The sequence below is a fragment of the Myxocyprinus asiaticus genome, chromosome 14 (assembly GCF_019703515.2).
Source record: "Myxocyprinus asiaticus isolate MX2 ecotype Aquarium Trade chromosome 14, UBuf_Myxa_2, whole genome shotgun sequence".
NCBI classification, from domain to species: Eukaryota; Metazoa; Chordata; class Actinopteri; order Cypriniformes; family Catostomidae; genus Myxocyprinus; species Myxocyprinus asiaticus.
The window spans coordinates 13,973,979-13,992,227 of record NC_059357.1 but is presented as its reverse complement, the minus strand read 5'-3'; the positions used below and the strand labels follow the sequence as shown (position 1 = coordinate 13,992,227).

General features: G+C 36.3%; 2 protein-coding genes across 3 annotated transcripts in view; both read left to right on the top strand.

Annotated features, from left to right (window-relative positions):
* The window catches only part of LOC127451388 (protein cramped-like), a 28,949-nt gene extending 19,590 nt beyond the window's left edge, over positions 1-9,359 (top strand). For both annotated transcript variants that reach the window (XM_051716062.1, XM_051716060.1), the window contains exons 13-20: positions 2,849-2,917; positions 3,107-3,188; positions 3,303-3,413; positions 3,507-3,676; positions 3,777-3,975; positions 4,091-4,243; positions 7,336-7,472; positions 7,910-9,359. In XM_051716062.1, coding sequence (XP_051572022.1) covers positions 2,849-2,917; positions 3,107-3,188; positions 3,303-3,413; positions 3,507-3,676; positions 3,777-3,975; positions 4,091-4,243; positions 7,336-7,472; positions 7,910-8,035 — 1,047 coding nt within the window. In that variant the 3' untranslated portion in view covers positions 8,036-9,359. The remainder of the gene's footprint in view (positions 1-2,848; positions 2,918-3,106; positions 3,189-3,302; positions 3,414-3,506; positions 3,677-3,776; positions 3,976-4,090; positions 4,244-7,335; positions 7,473-7,909) is intronic.
* A 966-nt stretch (positions 9,360-10,325) lies between these two features.
* Positions 10,326-14,668, top strand: LOC127452366 (dehydrogenase/reductase SDR family member 7B-like). Its single transcript, XM_051717798.1, has 4 exons — positions 10,326-10,365; positions 11,734-11,849; positions 12,599-12,809; positions 14,428-14,668. The coding sequence occupies exons 1-3, from the start codon at positions 10,335-10,337 to the stop codon at positions 12,761-12,763; spliced, it is 312 nt and encodes a 103-aa protein (XP_051573758.1). The 5' UTR covers positions 10,326-10,334; the 3' UTR covers positions 12,764-12,809; positions 14,428-14,668.
* Positions 14,669-18,249: the final 3,581 nt, after the last annotated feature.

Below are 18,249 nucleotides of genomic sequence, written 5' to 3'. Positions count from 1 at the left end.
GGAATTGGGTTAAGAACTGTCCAACACATTAATAAAACCTGGAAGGATATTGGTGAACCGTCAGCTTCGCGTAAGAATTGGTGGTTGGAAAAAAAATCTTGAATGATCGTGATCGGAGATCATTAAAACGCTTGAAGTCATATCGTAAAAAATCGACAGTAAAACTCACGGCTATGTTTAATAGTGAAAGTAAGAGTATTTCCACATGCACAATGTGACAAGAACTTACAGGATTGGGACTAAACAGCTGTGTGGCCAAAAGAAAGCCACTTGTTACAGAGGCTAATCTAAAAAAACTACTTCAATGGACTACTTGCACTGAGCATCATGACGTACTTCCACTTTGAAATAGTGCGGCCCGCTAGTTAACCAAAGCCACTTAAAATGAGTGTTCGAAAGAGGATTTTAAAGTACAGATCTCTTCAGAGATAGGAAAAGAAATGTTCTTAACATTACCATGTACAGCTTCTTCAAAATTCAGTGGAAGAACAGTTTTCAGAGCTTTAATTCAGCCCGAGCCGATCTGAGAAAGCAATGGCTGGTATATACACCAATCCAAGCACATTTCACCATTTCTTCTCACACGGAGGTCTGTAGTAGGCATTTAACCACAGATCAGCTTGAAACACAAATGACAAAAGGTGGAAGGAGACATAAAGGGTGTAAGCACCAGCAGCGCTCTTTGAATTAAACAACTAAATGCTTCAGTCACTGCTATGTTCCATGTGTGAGGGAGGAGAAAGACGCGATGAACGCATGCATCACCCTGTTTTTATTAAATGTATGTTTTAATCTTTATTTTGTTTCACTGATAAGTACTGTATATAGATAAATGTTGAAATGCAAATGCATAAGAGCTGTTAAAGATAATGAGTTATAATGTTTGAAATGGATTAAATATTTGTAGTGTGGTTAAATACATTTTTTTTATTTTTTTTATTTAATTTGATTATACAACTGCTTCATTCTGTTCTGAGTGATTTTAAAGCATGGTCAGAGTAAGATAGCTAATGGATTTATTAATAAATACATCTGGGACATTTACCTGAAGAATCTGATTTGTTGATTTAATCAACTGACAGCACTTAAAAAAGAAATAATCTGCCTTCCTATGAATAAATCTCTGCACGTAGGCGCTCTGAACGCTGTAACCGGAAACGCCTAAGCCGTACTACTTAGAATGTGGAAGCATTTGTGCAAGTAGATTTAAAGAATACTTTAAAGATTGGACAGTGGAGCAGTGGAAAAAGGTCATGTGGTCTGATGAGTCCAAATTTACCCTATTCCAAAGCGATGGGCGCGTCAGGGTAAGAAGGGAAGCGCATGAAGCGATGCACCCGTCACACATAGTGCCCACTGTACAAGCCTCTGGAGGCAGTGTTATGATCTGGGGTTGATTCAGTTGGTCAGGTCTAGGCTCAGCAACATTATTCGGCAATAAAATGATGTACTGAATAACCAGGTTATCCCATCAATGGATTTTTTTCTTCCCTGACGTCACGGGCATATTCCAAGATGACAATGCCAAGATTCATCGAGCTCAAATTGTGTGAGAGTGGTTCAGGGAGCATGAGGAATCATTTTCATACATGAATTGGCCACCACAGGGTCCTGACCTTAACCCCATTGAAAGTCATTGGGATGTGCTAGAGAAGATTTTACGGAGTGGTTCGACTCTCCTGTCATCAATACAAGATCTTGGGTAAAAATTAATGCAACTCTGGATGGAAATAAATGTTGTGATATTGCATAATGTTGTCGAAACAATGCCACAACGAATACGTGCCGTAATGAAAGCTAAAGGCGGTCCAACGAAATATTAGAGTATGCAACTTTTTTTTTGGCCAGGCAGTGTATAATAAACAGGAGTGGCTTTTTGTCATGTTTATTATTTCCTGAAACATACATATAACATAGACAATGAAATAATGTCACATACAGCAGACTGTCCTGATTCAAACCGGCCCAAACACAACATACAAGGGTATTTATGCTATAGATGTGGTTTATTCAGACATTTCTAGTGTCCCCATAATTCAAATTGCTTAAAAAACATACTAAACAATGTTATTTTGAAAAAGTAAAAATGCAGAACGTTTTTGTGAGGGTTAGGTTTAGGGGATAGAATCTATAGTTTGTACAATATAAAAATCATTATGTCTATAGAGAGTCCTCGTAAGGATAGCCGCACCAGTCTGTGTGTTTGTCTGTGTGTATACATGTCTGAGAACTTTCTGTGTGCAAACACTCATCTACATATGTGCTCATCTAAAGGACTGGGATGCTCCTGAACACTTAATATTTCAGTATTTTGTAGTCTAATCCATTCATGTCCAATGGCCAGACATTTTTGGGAACACAAGTTAACAAATAATTTATTTATTTTTTTTTAAGTTAATGGTCCAAATGTTTGTTTTCACATACCATATATGAACAAAGTAAAGGAATTTTATTCCAATTGGATTAAGAAAAAACAATTGTAAGAAAAAAAAAAGTTGTCTGGGTCAAACTGAATGGAACACAACATAAGGGGTTAAAAAGTATTTTGATTGTGATTTTTTTCAGTAATATATTTAATTAATAACATAAACAGGCATTAATACATTGTTAAATTAGTGTTAACCTATTTTGTTAAGTGTTTCCTTTAATAATAATTTTATACTCTATAGAATCAACCAAATCAACAAAAGATTATATAAGAGTTTGTTTCTCTCTACCCTGTATTTAGATTATTAATTCTAAGAGATATAATTGTTTCCAAAAACTATAATCATGCCTTTATCAGCAAAAAAAAAACAACTGTTTCTGTCAACAGCCTTTGCCCTCTAATCATGCTTTTTTTTTTCAGTCGGATATATTTTCAAAGCAACGGAAAATAGGGAGGGGCCGTCCACTGAGGAAACCTCTTGTTGTTCAGGTGAGTGCAGATGGAGAAAAAAACCAAATCTCGTAATCTACAAACTATCATACACTGCTTTATAATAGGACTATAAATGGTCTATAACCAATAAACTGCTTTGTACTCATCACTTTGGTTCTGCTCCGCATCTGTTTTTTTTTACAGCTGTCAAATTATAATAGTAGTATATATTTCTATTTTCCACAGAGAACACTGCTGCCACGAACAACTGGAGACACTTCACCACATGTGTGCTCCTTCTCCATTCTCTCCAATTCATCTGCTACAGGTAATAAACCTACACAAATTCATAATCACTCCTGCACACTGTCAAATACATTTTTATTATCCACACGTATGTCTACCTGATCTGAATCTGAATCTTTGTATTCCTCTTTGCCAGGCACAGGTTCTTTTCGTCCAATACACACTCGTCTTGACCCATCGAAAAGCCAACTCTCTTCAAAAGCTCCGTCCACTGCAGCTAGTCCTGGGACCACTAGTCAGCTCTCCAGTAAGACCAAAATCAAAACTATACTATACATAATAGATCTATACACTTGACTTTTTAGATTCTCTGCTACACATTTATTTTTATTTTTTTTAGGTGCAATCGACCTGGCTGCAAAATCTGCAGGCATTATCCCTGCCAGCCCCAATCAAGAAATGGAGGCCCCTAGCATTGATAAGGCCATTGTGGACTCTGAAGAGGCCATGGACTTGGCACCTGCTGCACCTGAGCTAGAGCCTGATCTACTTGATCAGGAGCCCTCGGAGGTGAGAAGAGAGAGAACTGAGGAAAAGAGAGAAACTTCACATTACAAAATGTTCTCCCGTGTGTGGATGTACACTTAATCATGTGTTTGTATGCTACTAGTCTGATCTACAGGGATCTCTGCAGAATGGCACCTCTCCACCATCTCCAGGGGGTGGAGACTCCCTCTTGGCCCCTCCAAGCGTTGCTTCCTTATTGGATATATCTCTGCCGGGCCCCCCAGAGGAGTCTCTCCCTTCTGGAGAGCCACAGACTCACATCAGCGACTCTATTATCGAGCTCGCCATCAACTCGCACTATGGTATGACCTGTCTGTATGTTCATTATATTTGGGTGTAAGACATAGACAAGACATTTCTCTGTTACGTTGTGTGGCTTTGCCATAGCTCCTCACTTTCTTTCTCTTCCTTTCTCAGGTGACGGATCATTGCTCTCACCTCCTAAGCTCAATGGGATTGATAGATCTAAGCTCCTTCCCTCTCCGTGTGATAGCTGGATGCCGTCCCCCACACATGACCCTCAGTGGTACCCAAGCGACTCTTCTGATTCCAGTCTCGGCTGCCTGCTCTGTTAGTACATAACACAAACACATCTTCTCATGTTGTGCATTTTAGACATGATAATCATGATTCCCCAAACACTTACTGCTTACTTGGCAATAGCTATTTGTTCTATAAATTAAATACTAGCACCGTATTCTCAACATTAAAGAAGATGAATTGCAGCATATAACTTAAGGACACTTTTCAAACTTTTGACATATTGTTCCGCCTTAATTTAGCAGGTTAAATCTTACGAACGTTTTTTTATTTAAAATTGTACAATTCTTTAATATTTAGCTATATCATTTTACTTTGTATTATATTACCCTAGAATTAATTTTAAAAAATCCTAACATTGCTGTAATGAGGTTTCTAATACAGCTGTTGAGGGAGTGACAGGTAATTTGGCATCTTTCTTCTTACTCCTGTAATCCACAGCTGTTTTTTTTTTTTTTAATACTCTTTTGGAAAGTTATGGAAATGTAATGGCTTTTTTGTTGGAGAAAATGGGAACACAAAAATAATATTTGCAATGGTCTCCCATGTACCTCTATATAAGGTTACACCTCTAAAGGGGTGGATAAAAATACAGATTTTCCGATACATCGCAATCTTTATTTTATATGTAATGATATCGATTCATAAATCCCAAGATCGATCTTTTACTCTATGCACAGCCCTCTTCTACACTGAGAGGAAATCACTCGCATTTGCAACCAAATTCGTGCTATGTGACTAAAATTTTTATATTTGGCAACTGGCTGGTAAATGTTTACATTTCACTCGCCAGAGATAATTTACAGTGTTTCTGCGGGTCCTTAAAAAGTCTTAAATTCAGTGTTCTAAAATTTAAGGTCATAAAAAGTCTGAAATATCTATAATGATATAACAAAAGTTTTAATTACTATTTAAAGAGGTCTTAAATTTGGGGAAGGAAAGACAGGAATAGTGACATGGCCTAAAGTAATTAAACTTCAGAAGGATTTGATTTAATTAAATAAATGTGTGCGCTGTGTCCTTCAAAGTGAAGATACAGCACTGTTGTATATTTTTCGGGCATGTGGACGAGCTTGTGATACTGTTTCCAGTGGTTGCAGAGCGGTTCGCATTCAGTGAGTACCGGACATTTATGACAAGCGATCGCATATTATTTACTTTTCATGAATTATGACAATGAATTTGAAGTGTGTATAATGTATATAGTAATACTTCATAGTTGATTGGAAGAGTGCATATTTTAGTTCCCTTATCTGTTTAAATGAGCAGCTGAATGTAGTGATGCACGGACATTTCATTTGCAATGAGTCCCCGTGTATTTCGGGCTTGTGTTGAGTATTTAACTGGAAGATACCCTGTTTTGATGATAATCAGTATTATAGGAATAGTTCACCCAAAAATGAAAATTTGCTGATAATTTACTCACACTCAGGCCATCCAAAAATGTATCTGAGTTTCTTTCTTCATCAAAACAGAATTTAAGACTTTAAGGATTTAATTTCAGGCCTCCTCTAAACAATGCAAGTGAATGTACTCCATTTTTTGATGGTCCAAAAAGCATATTTAGGGTGCATCAAAATAATCCACACAACTCCAGTCAACAAATAAAGTTCTTCTGAATGCAAACGATTGATTATTTTTAGAAACAAAACAATACTTTTTAACTACAAATGTTCACTTCCGTACATGTCTGTGATGTGCGCTCATGAGAGGGATGATGTAAGCTCGTTGGTAAGGTCACGCGTCAGGTGAAGGAGGAGTCAGGAAGCGCGTCATTGTTTACAAGAGAAATTTGCACAGAGTACAGACCAAGCGCCGTTCACCAACCAAAACAATTTCAAAACAATATAAAATAAAAAAATCATTTCCAAATAATAATAATAATAATAATAATAAAAACATTGTAAACAATGACGCGTGACCTTACCAACGAGCTTACGTCATCCCTCATAACCTCATTTGTAGTTAAAAAGTATAGAAGTATTGTTTTGTTTCTAAAAATAATCAATCGTTTGCATTCAGAAGACCTTTATTTGTCGACTGGAGTCATGTGGATTATTTTGATGCAACCTAAATATGCTTTTTTGGACCATCAAAAAATGGAGGACATTCACTTGCATTGTTTAGAGGAGGAGGCCTGAAATGAAATCCTAAAAGTCTTAAATTCTGTTTTGATGAAGAAAGAAACTCAGATACATCTTGGATGGCCTGAGGGTGAGTAAATTATCAGCAAATTTTCATTTTTGGGTGAACTATTCCTTTAAGGCCTTGTTAAATGTATGCTCCAGCCTGTTTGAGTAAAAGAATCTGTTATGCATGATTTATTTTGAGATTGTGTAGGTTTGTTCTGGTATGGACACAGTATTAATTTGTTTGGTATTAAAAAAAGGTCCTAAAAAGTCTTAAATTTGATTTTAAAACCTCTGCAGCAACCCTGGTTTTGTATAGTGGTGGAGTATTTAGCAGCGAGATCTTTTCTCGGGGTGTTGAGAATAAAAGATGTTCCTTGTAATGCGTGTCCAAATACGAGTTCCACGCGACCCATTTGTCATTGAATAATGTCTCTGTTAATACCCTTTCTGTGCTTTACGTTCAGTTGTTGATCAAAAACAACAAATAATAAACATTTAATTCTAATTATGAATGGCACAGATGAGATAAAGCCATTCAAATCCTCTCTCATTAACAGACACTTTTTTACAGAAATGACAGAAATATTTGTAAATTGACAAATTACAGAATTATTTGTAAATAGTACAAAATATGCAATTAAACAATAAACATGTAACAAAAAATTATATATGAAATATTTATTGATTAAATACATTGTTCATTTTTTAAAAGTCAAAATTATGAAAAACTAATAAAATATAATTAGTAAAAATAATATTGTTATAATTGTTATTTCATGCTTGACCTTTTTGTGTGTGACATTAGTGTTCTCTTGCAAAAATAGATAAAAGGACATTCCTAAACAGACAACAAATCTGCTTTATGATGCTGCTTTGCATTTGCAGGTGTTCCTAGTAAAACATCACTAGAGACATCAATACCTGCCCTCTCATTGAATCAATAGTCTCATTACTATTGACAAGTGCATCCCTCTTTCTCTCTGATTGCAGCAAGTCTGGCATCTCCTGATAAGACAAGAAGGACAGCCCTACCCCCCTCAAGCAGTACGGCCTTACTTGGACCCAGTTTGCTGGACAGCAACTCGCATGATTGTTTTCAGTCCCGTGGCCTGCCTGATGTAGCTGAGGTGAGAGGCCTACTCGTCAATCTCTCAAAATACAGGAAGTTCCAGCTGCTGACTCGTAGATCAATGTCATTTGATATTGCACATTATAAACAGGTGCTCCTGTGCTTTTTAACATCCTGGCTTACTCGTATGGAGTGTTTGTGTGACTTCACTGGTGTCATTACTGGTCTGAAGCTTAAAGGAGCAATTTAGTTTTCAAATTAAATCAATCCTTGGCTATAGGCACTAGCGTATGAGGGCACTAAGGTTTTATGACATGTATGAGGCCAATTTTTCAAAGTATGCCATACTAGAGAGCATTTTAAAGAGTTTTCGGTGGAGGAGTATGAGCTGACAAGACATAAACAAAAAGCCTGAGTGCACTTTTAAGTGTATTAGATTAAATATGTAATTTATGTTATTGGTAGACTGTGCTGATTGCCTGTTTTCTCCAACAGATGGATACCCAGCTGGCCTGTATGATGAGTGAGAGCAGCGTTGACTACATCGCCCGCTTCAATGACCTCGCACAGGAGCTCTCCGTCACAGAAACGACCCTCCCACCTCCAGGGGGAGAGGTCTGATGCTAGCGGCATGGTCCCTCAATACCCCACCCCTCCCATATAAAACATATGGATGTTCGTGGAGCTGTATTATAACAACAGACCGTGTGGTTCAGCTGTTTGAAGTGCAATAGACTGCCAGGATCCACAATAGCCTTTGAGTTCAAATGTGTTTTTATGAATGAAAGAGAGTGTGCCGTTTGTGTATGTGTATGCGTGTGGTTGTGATTATGTGGCTGTTGTCTTAAGAGCCACATTCAGGACACTTAAACAAAACTCCAGTTTACAACGCAACCTCATGTACAGACAAAATAAGACCTGCCATATATGAACAAATATCTTCTTTCTTATCTGTATGTGTCTGTTAATTTGTCTTTGTCTCACTTTTTGTGTGCATGCTTGTGCATGCATATGTAAGTAGAGTCAAGGATGATAGTCTTGTGTGTTTTGTCTCCAACTTTCCTCTACTGTACACAGTACATCTGTCTTAACTTTGTGGAAAACCCTCTAAAGCCATAGGAGTGCATCTGATATGCGTGGGTGCACACCCTACATGTATAAGGCGTATTTTACTTTGACCTCAAAGGCTGATTGGTTTATTTTCATTTGAATGTTTTTGGAAACCGATCTCAAGGGCTTTTTTTATGAGATTAATACAAGAACTGAATAGATATTTAACACACTAAAATGTTAATCATAACACAAATGCAGTGATGCATCAAAAGCAAGATCAAACTTTTTTCCCCACAACACTAGGTTTTGGTTTCCTGCCTATAAAATATGAAGCCAATAAGTGGAGGATTCTCAAAAAGGGTTATCTCATATGAGACTCTGCTTTTTTTTTTTTTCTCTTTGTGTGAGTGTGAATGTGTGCATATGTGAGTGTTTGCACAGATGTAAATAGACAATAACATCCCAGTATTCACTGCTTTTTGTAACATATTGTAAATTATTGTAATTTGGATTATTTATTGATAACTCACTGAGACAGTGTTTTTGTTTAACATGCCACAAGCAGGCATAAAATGCTCTCTGCTGTTTCAAAGATATCTGTTTGTTAAAAGTATAAATAGAGCTACAACAAACCCCTCTCTGTCTGTTTGTTACACATTCAAAGACAATTTCTGTATATCACATCCATTGTTCAAAAAGGGAATGTATACCATAAAATGAAAATTCTGTCATGTATTTTCCCTATTGGTTCTCAAACCTGTATGAAAATTTTTCTGTATTAAAGGCACAGTCACCTTTCACTTACATTGCATTTTTTTTCCCCTCCATACAATGAAAGTGAATAGTGACTGGCACTAACATTCTGACACTACATCTCCCTTTGTGTTCCACAAAAAAAATGAACATCATAAAGATTTGTAACAACATGCGGAATGTTGTAGCGTTTACTTGTTGTATTCTGTAGAGGGCGCAATAGAGCGTAAAAGTCTGGTTCCAGAAGTAAAAATCCCATTAATGTATCCCATAGACGAATTGATTTTCAACGATAACTTATAAACCTTTAAAGATAGACCTACCGTGAGCTACGAGGTTGTTCATCAGTGGTATATGCTTTTGTTGAAGCTATCCGTCTGCGTTATCTCAACTTTATTGTTTAAAAATCGTGTTTGATAGCGGAATTAACGGTAAACAACTACATTACCCATGGTACAGCAGAGCTCCAACAATTAGAGAACTGCGGCCAAAGAAAACAGCAAAACGTGGCTCGGAGTAACCGCACGCTCCCATGACGCACTGTGAATGACGTAATTGAGTTGGTCTCCCATCATCCTTAAAATACTTATACTTTATTTGTACATATCGGGATATTTTGCAATAAAAGTAAAATATATTGTTTCTATATTTATAAACAACAACATAAAATCAATAGTTTTATATATTTACATAGTTTTCATTCAATGACATAATTTATTAATAATTATAATTATATATATTTTTTTAATTCGCAATGTTTCATAGGATTGTAGTTTGTGCCCTCAGTAAAGACGGTAAGTACGCAGCCTGTTACCTTTGTCTACGATTTACAAATATATATATATATATATATATATATATATATATATATATATATTTTTTTTTTTTTTTTTTTTTTTTTTTTTTAACCTCAAAACAAAGTGTGTGATGTTGTAATTTACCTCGGATCTAGTTGGTTTGGTTCGTGGCTCACAACTGTTTTATGAAGGATTTTATTAAAAGTCTATGAAAGAAATCAATGTGGAAAATACTTCCGGAACCCAGATGGCTTAAAAAGTGGGCGGTCACAGTTGCGTTCTATAGTCCCGCCCCTTTGGACAGAAGAACAGACGTGATGGTGTTTATCAGATGGGCTCCAGTTACCGGTTAAGTAATGTGTCGCGGATATGTTTTTATATAAGTTTACGTGCAAAAATACAGTATGCGCAGACATAACATCATTATTAGGAACAATGAGACGTTGGAGATGAAAAATATCCCTTTCAAAATGCTCTGTAACCAATTCTGAGCAGTAATGGCTATTGAAAGAATCAGTTACTTTGGATTAATTTAATTGGTAGTGGTAACGTTTTTGTATTACTGTGTGGACTGTGGGCTGTTTTGAGCGTTTTAATTATACTATTATTAATAATGCCTATATATTGAAGGAGCTTCCAAAATAAAATGCGCACATTTTGGTTACTTCATCACTCTCCTCGATTCTCATCTCTTAAAATCAATAATTTTTAATGTAATAGAAATGTAAACATAGTTTAGCACCGTTTATATTTGTCTAATAACGACATGCAAGCATTTAAATATAATTGTAGGGACAGTCAGGCTGCTGATTTTGTTGAAGGTGATACAGAAATTGAGAGACAAGAAGAATGTGCAGGATAAAGTGGTGGTGATCACTGGAGCCAGCTCAGGCCTGGCCAAAGGTTACATGCATGGAAACCCACATATAATGCTGTCTTATCAATGGCATGTGGCTATAAATATCACGGACCCACTTTATATTAGGTGTCTTTTTTCTTTCTCCCCTTTTCTCCCCAATTTGGAATTCCTAAGTCCTCGTGGTGGCGTAGGGACTCGCCTCAATCCGGGTGGCGGAGGACGAATCTCAGTTGCCTCAATCTGCGCATTTTATCACGGCTTGTTACTGCAGAGACATAGCACGTGTGGAGACTCACTATTCTCTGCAGCATCCACACACAACTCACCACACATAACCACAAGAGCGAGAACCACACATTATAGCGATCACGAGGAGGTTACCCCATGTAACTCTACCCTCCCTAGCAACCGGGCCAATTTGGTTGCTTAGGAGACCTGGCTGGAGTCACTCAGCACGCCCTGGATTCGAACTTCAATACTGGCTGAGCTACCCAGGCCCCTATATTAGGTGTCTTTATCTACTCTGTACTTAAGCATTTGCTACAAAGTACTTATTATGTACATATGTGTTGTTGCATTGTACATACATTTAAAGTACCTGCATTTAATAACATCTGTAGTTACACTGTTAAACTTACCCCTAATCCTAAACCTAACCCTACCGTACCTCAACCTCAGAACAGCTAATGTGAATCTTGTGAGAATTTTGCAGAACATGTAGTTACACAATCAGTACATTGTATTGTATGTATTTAAATGTTAGTACATAGTAGATAAAGACACCTAATATAAAGTGGGACTGATGTCACATGCTTTGTCTGTTTTACATCATAATCTATTCTGTTATCACTCTGCAGATTGTGCACGGGTGTTTCATGCTGCAGGGGCCCGACTGATCCTGTACGGACAGGACCAGAAGAAACTGCAGGAGGTGGTTGAGGAACTGAGAGCTAAACCTAATAGAAAGATTGAGGTACAGAAATTCACACAAATCTCTTACTCGTGTCTTTTTCACTGACAGTTTGTGCAATCAAAGATTGTAAAAGTTAAAGGGATAGTTCACCCAAAAATGAAAATTCTCACCATTTACTCACCCTCATATCATCCCAGATGTGTATGACTTTCTTCTTTTACTGAACACAAACAAAGATTTGTAGAATAATATTTCAGCTCTGTAGGTCCATACAATGCAAGTGAATGGTGATCAGAACTTTTAAGGTCCAAAAAGCACATAAAGAGAACAAAAGTAATCCACACAACATTCTTCGTCCATATCCCCACCTACTGGGCAGGGAGAAGAATTTATAGTAAAAAAGGACTTAAATATTGATCTGTTTCTCACCCACACCTATCATAATCGCTTCTGAAGATATGGATTTAACCACTGGAGTCATATGGACTTTCTATATTTTATGCCACCTTTATGTTTATTGTACCTTTAAATTTCTGGCCACCATTTACTTGCATTGTAAGGACCAACAGAGCTGAGATATTCTTCTAAAAATCTTTGTGTTCAGCAGAAGAAAGTCCTATTCTTTTAACTGATCAATGCTGTTTGATTGAATGTGATTAAAGGGTTAGATAAGGTGTCTTGAAAGTTTCAATGGTTTATTTAAACAAGAATCAGTGCAAATGTGAGTTATTTATTGATATTGTGTGCTAACTGAAAGCATTTATTTTCTTGCCTTTTAACTACTGTAGGTTTATTTTTTTATTTTTCAGACTTATAATCGTTGCACTGTCACCTTTGTCCTCTCCAACACAGCGTTGGTTGCCAGCGCAGCCGAGGAGATTTTGAAGTGCCATGGTCATGTGAATGTCTTCATCAACAATGCAGGCATTAGTTACCGTGGCAACATCCTGGACACCCACGTCTCTTTTCAGTGAGATGTCATGGAGACCAACTAATTTGGTCCTGTTACTCTTACTCAAGGTGAGTGGAAAAGAGAGAGAGAGAGAAAGAGAGACAGATGAAACCTAATGTCATGGTTAAATGATATAAAGGTCAATCACGTGACGCTAATTAATTTTTTGTCCAGTTCTATAAAATTAATAATCTTAAATGATGAATATGTAATCAGTTTCTAAGTTAAGTCATTTTGTTATTTTTTTCTGGAGGTTTAAAGTCATAAGTCATGTGGTACAACCATCCTGAGACAGAAAAAAATCTAATTAAAAGCTGAAAAAGAAATGCTCACATTAGTAGTGTATATTTTTTAAATTAATGTCTTTAAAGCAGTGAATTGAAATGACTGCTTTAAAATATTATTAATATTTGAAAAATGTTTGTCCACCAAATCTAAGTCAGATGGTGAAACCAACATGCAGTAGCTTTTTTTGTTATGTTGACAAAAATCATAAAAACAGAGAGGACCCCTTTAGACCCTCACTCTGTGTGAAGTCTAAAAAAGTATTCGATATTTTGTGGTTTTTATGAAGAGGCACAATTTTGTTTCAGTCACGTGATATAACCCTAAGAAAACTTCTTGATATTCTTGACTCAAGTTCATGATATTTCTATAAAATTATTTTTACCTTGAAAAATGTGAAAGAAAAATACACTGCCTGGACAAAAAGAAAAAAAAAAAAAATTATATAGTGAAAGAGTATTTCCACACGCACAATGTGACAAGAATGTACAGGATTGGGACTAAACAGCAGTGTGGCCACAAGAAAGCTACTTGTTACAGAGGCTAATCAGAAAAAAACAACTTCAATTTGCAAGGGAGCATAAATATTGGACTGTGGAGCAATGGAAAAAGGTCATATGGTCTGATGAGTCCAGATTTACCCTATTCCAAAGCTGTCACACATAGTGCCCACTGTACAAGCCTCTGGAGGCAGTGTTATGATCTGGGGTTGATTCAGCTGGTCAGGTCTAGGATCAGCAACGTTATGCGCAATAAAATGAAGTCAGCTGACTACCTGAATGTACTGAATGACCAGCTTATCCCATCAATGGATTTTTTCTTCCCTGACAGCATGGGTATATTCCAGGACAACAACGCCAAGATTCATCGAGCTCAAATTGTGAAAGAGTGGTTCAGGGAGCATGAGGAATCATTTTCACATATGAATTGGCCACTACAGAGTCCTGACCTTAACCCCACTGAAAGTTTTTGGGATGTGCTGGAGAAGACTTTTCGGAGTGGTTCAACTCTCCTGTCGTCAATACAAGATCTTGGGTAAAAATTAATGCAACTCTGGATGGAAATACGCCACGACGAATGTATGCTGTAATCAAAGCTAAAGGCGGTCCAACGAAATAGAGTATGCAACTTTTTTTTTTTGGCCAGGCAGTGTATTTTAATACCTTTTACATGTTACACCACATGACATGTTTTAAGTCATTTAGTTTTTTTTTTGTTTTGTTTTTTAGAAAATTATGTTTTTCAAGGATTTATGATGCCAAATTTGACACAAAGTTTACAGTTCTATGAACTTGACGTGTGTTTTAAACTAGATTTTAAAAAGATTTCCCGTTTTCATCACCTTGGACAGCCTTATTTGTCAATGACCCATAAATATGAGATGTTTTTTTCTTTCTCTAGCCATTCTGCCCTCTATGGTAGATAGACACAGTGGACATATTGTGGTCATCAGCAGTGTGCAAGGAAAGATCGCCATACCACACAGATCTGCATGTGAGTATTCAAGTATGTCCAGGTCACATTTTACTCCAAAACCAAAAGAAAAAGAGAAGTCATATTTTGCATTAAGAAAATGTAGTATACTATTAGAACCCTTAGAATTTTCTGCATTGTGACATTATTTTTAGGAAAATTAAGCATATTTTACCCCTCAGTTCTCATTACTGTAATGCTTCTGGTATTTTCTTTCTCATTATCTTTTAATAATGATTCTCATTACTGTAATACAGTCATTTATTTTATTGTAATACAGTAAAAATACAATTTTTGCAGTTTTATTAATTAAATGAAATCATTTCTAATTAAAAAGGCAGTCCAACAAACTCTACCATGATGTATACTTTCAATTGTGAAAAAATAGACGTATATCTGTCAAAGGGGTAAACCTACGGAATAAGTGTGACAAGGAATTAAAAATGTGTAGCTCACTTTGTAAATTCAAGAAAATGTTTAAAACTAGGGTGATAACTATATAACTCAATATGAATAATGTGTATGTAATATTTAAACTATTGTATTAATGTCTGAATTGTGTACCTTTGTAGTTATGTACATTTTGGGAAATGTCTAATGTAACTGTTTTGTTTATCTTGTATGAATCAAATCCACTGAGAAAAGTGACACTCATTAGATAAATATGTAAAAAGGGTAGGCACATTAAGCAAAGGCTTCAGCCTACACCTTTTTCGGTTATTATGTGTATTTTAATTTATTATGAAAAATTGTGTGGACCGAAATAAATTTGGAAATTGAATTGAAAAACAAAACAATGTATAATAAGAATGTATTTGTGAAAGTGGAGATTTATAGTAAAAACATGACTTAAATGTTGATCTGTTTCTCATCCACACCTACCACTTCTGAAGATATGGATTTAACTACTGGAGTCATATGGATTACTTTTATGCTGCATATATGTCCTTTTGAAGCTTCAACATTTTGGTTGCCATTCATTTGCATTGTGAGGGCTTACAGAACTGAAATATTCTTCTAAAAAGCTTTGTGTTCAGCAGAAGAAAGTCATACATATCTGGGATGGCATTAAGGTGAGTAAATGAGAATTTTCATTTTCGAGTAAACTATCCCTTTAAGGGTCCTTTTTATGCTAAATGTTTTCATTTTTTTTTTTTTTCATATGATTTATGGGGTAAAATATGACCAGGGGTGTATTCCAGAAAGCAGGGTTAACTTACTGTCACATATACCCTGAACTCTCGGTTGATTAACCCATTCCTTGCTTACTCTGGGTATGTTGGTTCCAGAACACCTGCGCAGGGTCAGTTGAAACTCAGAGTTTGTGCGCGTTCACGGTGAACTCAGAAAGGCATTCTCAGCAGATCACCGAATCCACGAGTCCCCATGGAAACAAATGCTAAGGAGAAAGGCGCGCCATATTTCAGTGAAGCAGAACATGAAGTTTTAATGACTGCAAACGAGCATTATTTCATCTTCACTCGTAATAGCGATAGGAGCTACATTGGTTTAGGACTGAGAGTTTGCTTGACAGAAATTACACTGAATCATTGCGTGAAATTTTAAATTAATAAAACTATAAAGTTCTACTGTACATATAAAAGCTTAATTCAACATTAATATTAGACCTCTCTCAACTACATTAATGTTTAATAGGTCGACCGTTACGTTATTTGTTTGCACTGAACTTCATTATAAGTATTAACATTCATATTGTATTTATATTATGATAGGCTATAGGTTTACTATATATTTTATTTTAAGATTAATTTTAATGGTATTTACCATGATCTGTGCATGCTAATTTTATTTTACTGTCATGTGAACTGAATGTATTTCCTTTATTTTTAATATCATTTGATGTACCCAGTTGTGGTTTCTAAAAACTTAGAACCATATCACCTTTAATTTCCCACAGTTGCTGATGGTGTCATTGTATTAATAGACCCTTTCAATTTGTAGGATCTCCCACATTTGTCTTCATTTTTCATTGATTTAATGTAATGTTTTTAGTAGGCCACACATGATTATTCATGTGCATTTTAAGATGAAGATCTGCTGTAACAGAGGTGGACACTGATAGGAGTTACATGCCCATTGTGTTCTTTTCTCATTTGATATGGCATTAAAACTTGTCATGTTGTGTTGTCATGTACAGTAGGGTCCATCTGCCTCCACCAACTTGGTACGGAATGAAATGATGTTTTAATTGAAGATCACGTGTCTGATTATAGATGTTCATGATCTCAGCATTAGGGAAAAGCAACTCTGTAAGTACAGGAAGCTGTAAAAGGTCCCTATTGAAATGCAGAACAAAAATGTAATTTAGAAATGGACCATGTACAGTTTCTGATGGAGTAGAGGAGGTTGAGCATCAGAAAGATACATATTTTCATTGAATCACCTGACCACCAGCTAAATGAGGGCACTGTGGGTGAATCTAAATGACAGCATGTCTCATTTATATTTTCAGATGATAGAGTAGTGTACAAATCTGGAAATGTGTGCATTTATATGTACCGGAGCCTACATGAATTAGAGTGATAAGAAATAAAATCTCTAATCTATGAAATTATCACATGTTATCTAGTTAGTGAAGAATAACGAGTGATTAATTGCTTAAGCTTTTAATTGGCAGACATTACCTGCATATTGATACTATGGAATGTTGTTTATAAAATGACATTCATTATATTCATTGACTGAAGGAACTGTAAATAGAATGTGGGTGCTATAATAATTTTATTCTATGAAATCTATAGAATAAAAATGTATTAGAAGGGCTAAATATAAATATATTAAGTCCTGTCTTCACAGTGAAGAGTGTGGGGGACTTTCCAATGTGTTCTGCCTTAAAAATATATACAGTATTAAAACCTTCCCATTAATAGTTAAAGCACAATGTACACAGTTTGTTCACTTTTGAATGCAAATCTGCGGTGTGAGACTGGAAATGCCATAGTAAAGCAGATTTGTGAAGTAAAGATTGCAGTTTACCGTAATATTGCTTTAAAAGTATAATATTGTGCGTAATCTGAACTTTCTCGCCCACTGTGCTGCTATTAAAAGGGCACGCATGCGCTGACAGCCTCTGAAACATACTAACATCTACCTGAAATAAACTAACTCTGGAACATAACCTACTCCAGAGCAGGTTATGTTGAGAGAGTAAGTTGCTATGGCTACTAACATACCCTGAAAGTTACCTCCGTTTTTGGAACCGAAAGCTGAGGTTATCCGTTAACTTATCCATAAACTTACCCAGGTATGTCACATAACCTGCTTTCTGGAATACACCCCTGGACACCTCTTTGTGATAACCCATACATGAAATTGAGACCACAAACAAACTTACTAACAAAACAATTCAACAAAGACAAGAGGAAAGGCACAATATATATAGGAACATACATGAGGGACAGGTGCAGACAATCAACATGATGAGGATTAAACGAGGAGGCGTGGCAAGAGGAAACAAGCAGGCAGGGTAAGGAGAGCGCATGGCAGACAGAAAACACAACAGAGCCATGTGCTCAAACACAAGACAGAAACAAACACATTAACAGAAAGGAGAGGTCTGTCAGACCGAGGTCGTGACACCATGAAAGCAGAGGCTTGTACCATGAAGCTGGTTTCGGTGGCTAGCCAGCTAAGATTTAGGGAAGGTTTACACGACAATGATGTACTAAAAACGGAAAAGTTTTTCCTTTGCATTTTTGAAAGGTTTCGCATACAGACGACAACATTGTC

Excerpts from the sequence above, each read along its gene's own strand:
- LOC127452366 (XM_051717798.1), top strand. The coding sequence starts at position 10,335 with ATGGTGTTTATCAGATGGGCTCCAGTTACCG. Across the intron at positions 10,366-11,733 it reads CAGATGGGCTCCAGTTACCG|ATTGTGCACGGGTGTTTCAT; the intron begins GTTAAGTAATGT and ends ATCACTCTGCAG. Across the intron at positions 11,850-12,598 it reads AACCTAATAGAAAGATTGAG|ACTTATAATCGTTGCACTGT; the intron begins GTACAGAAATTC and ends TTTATTTTTCAG.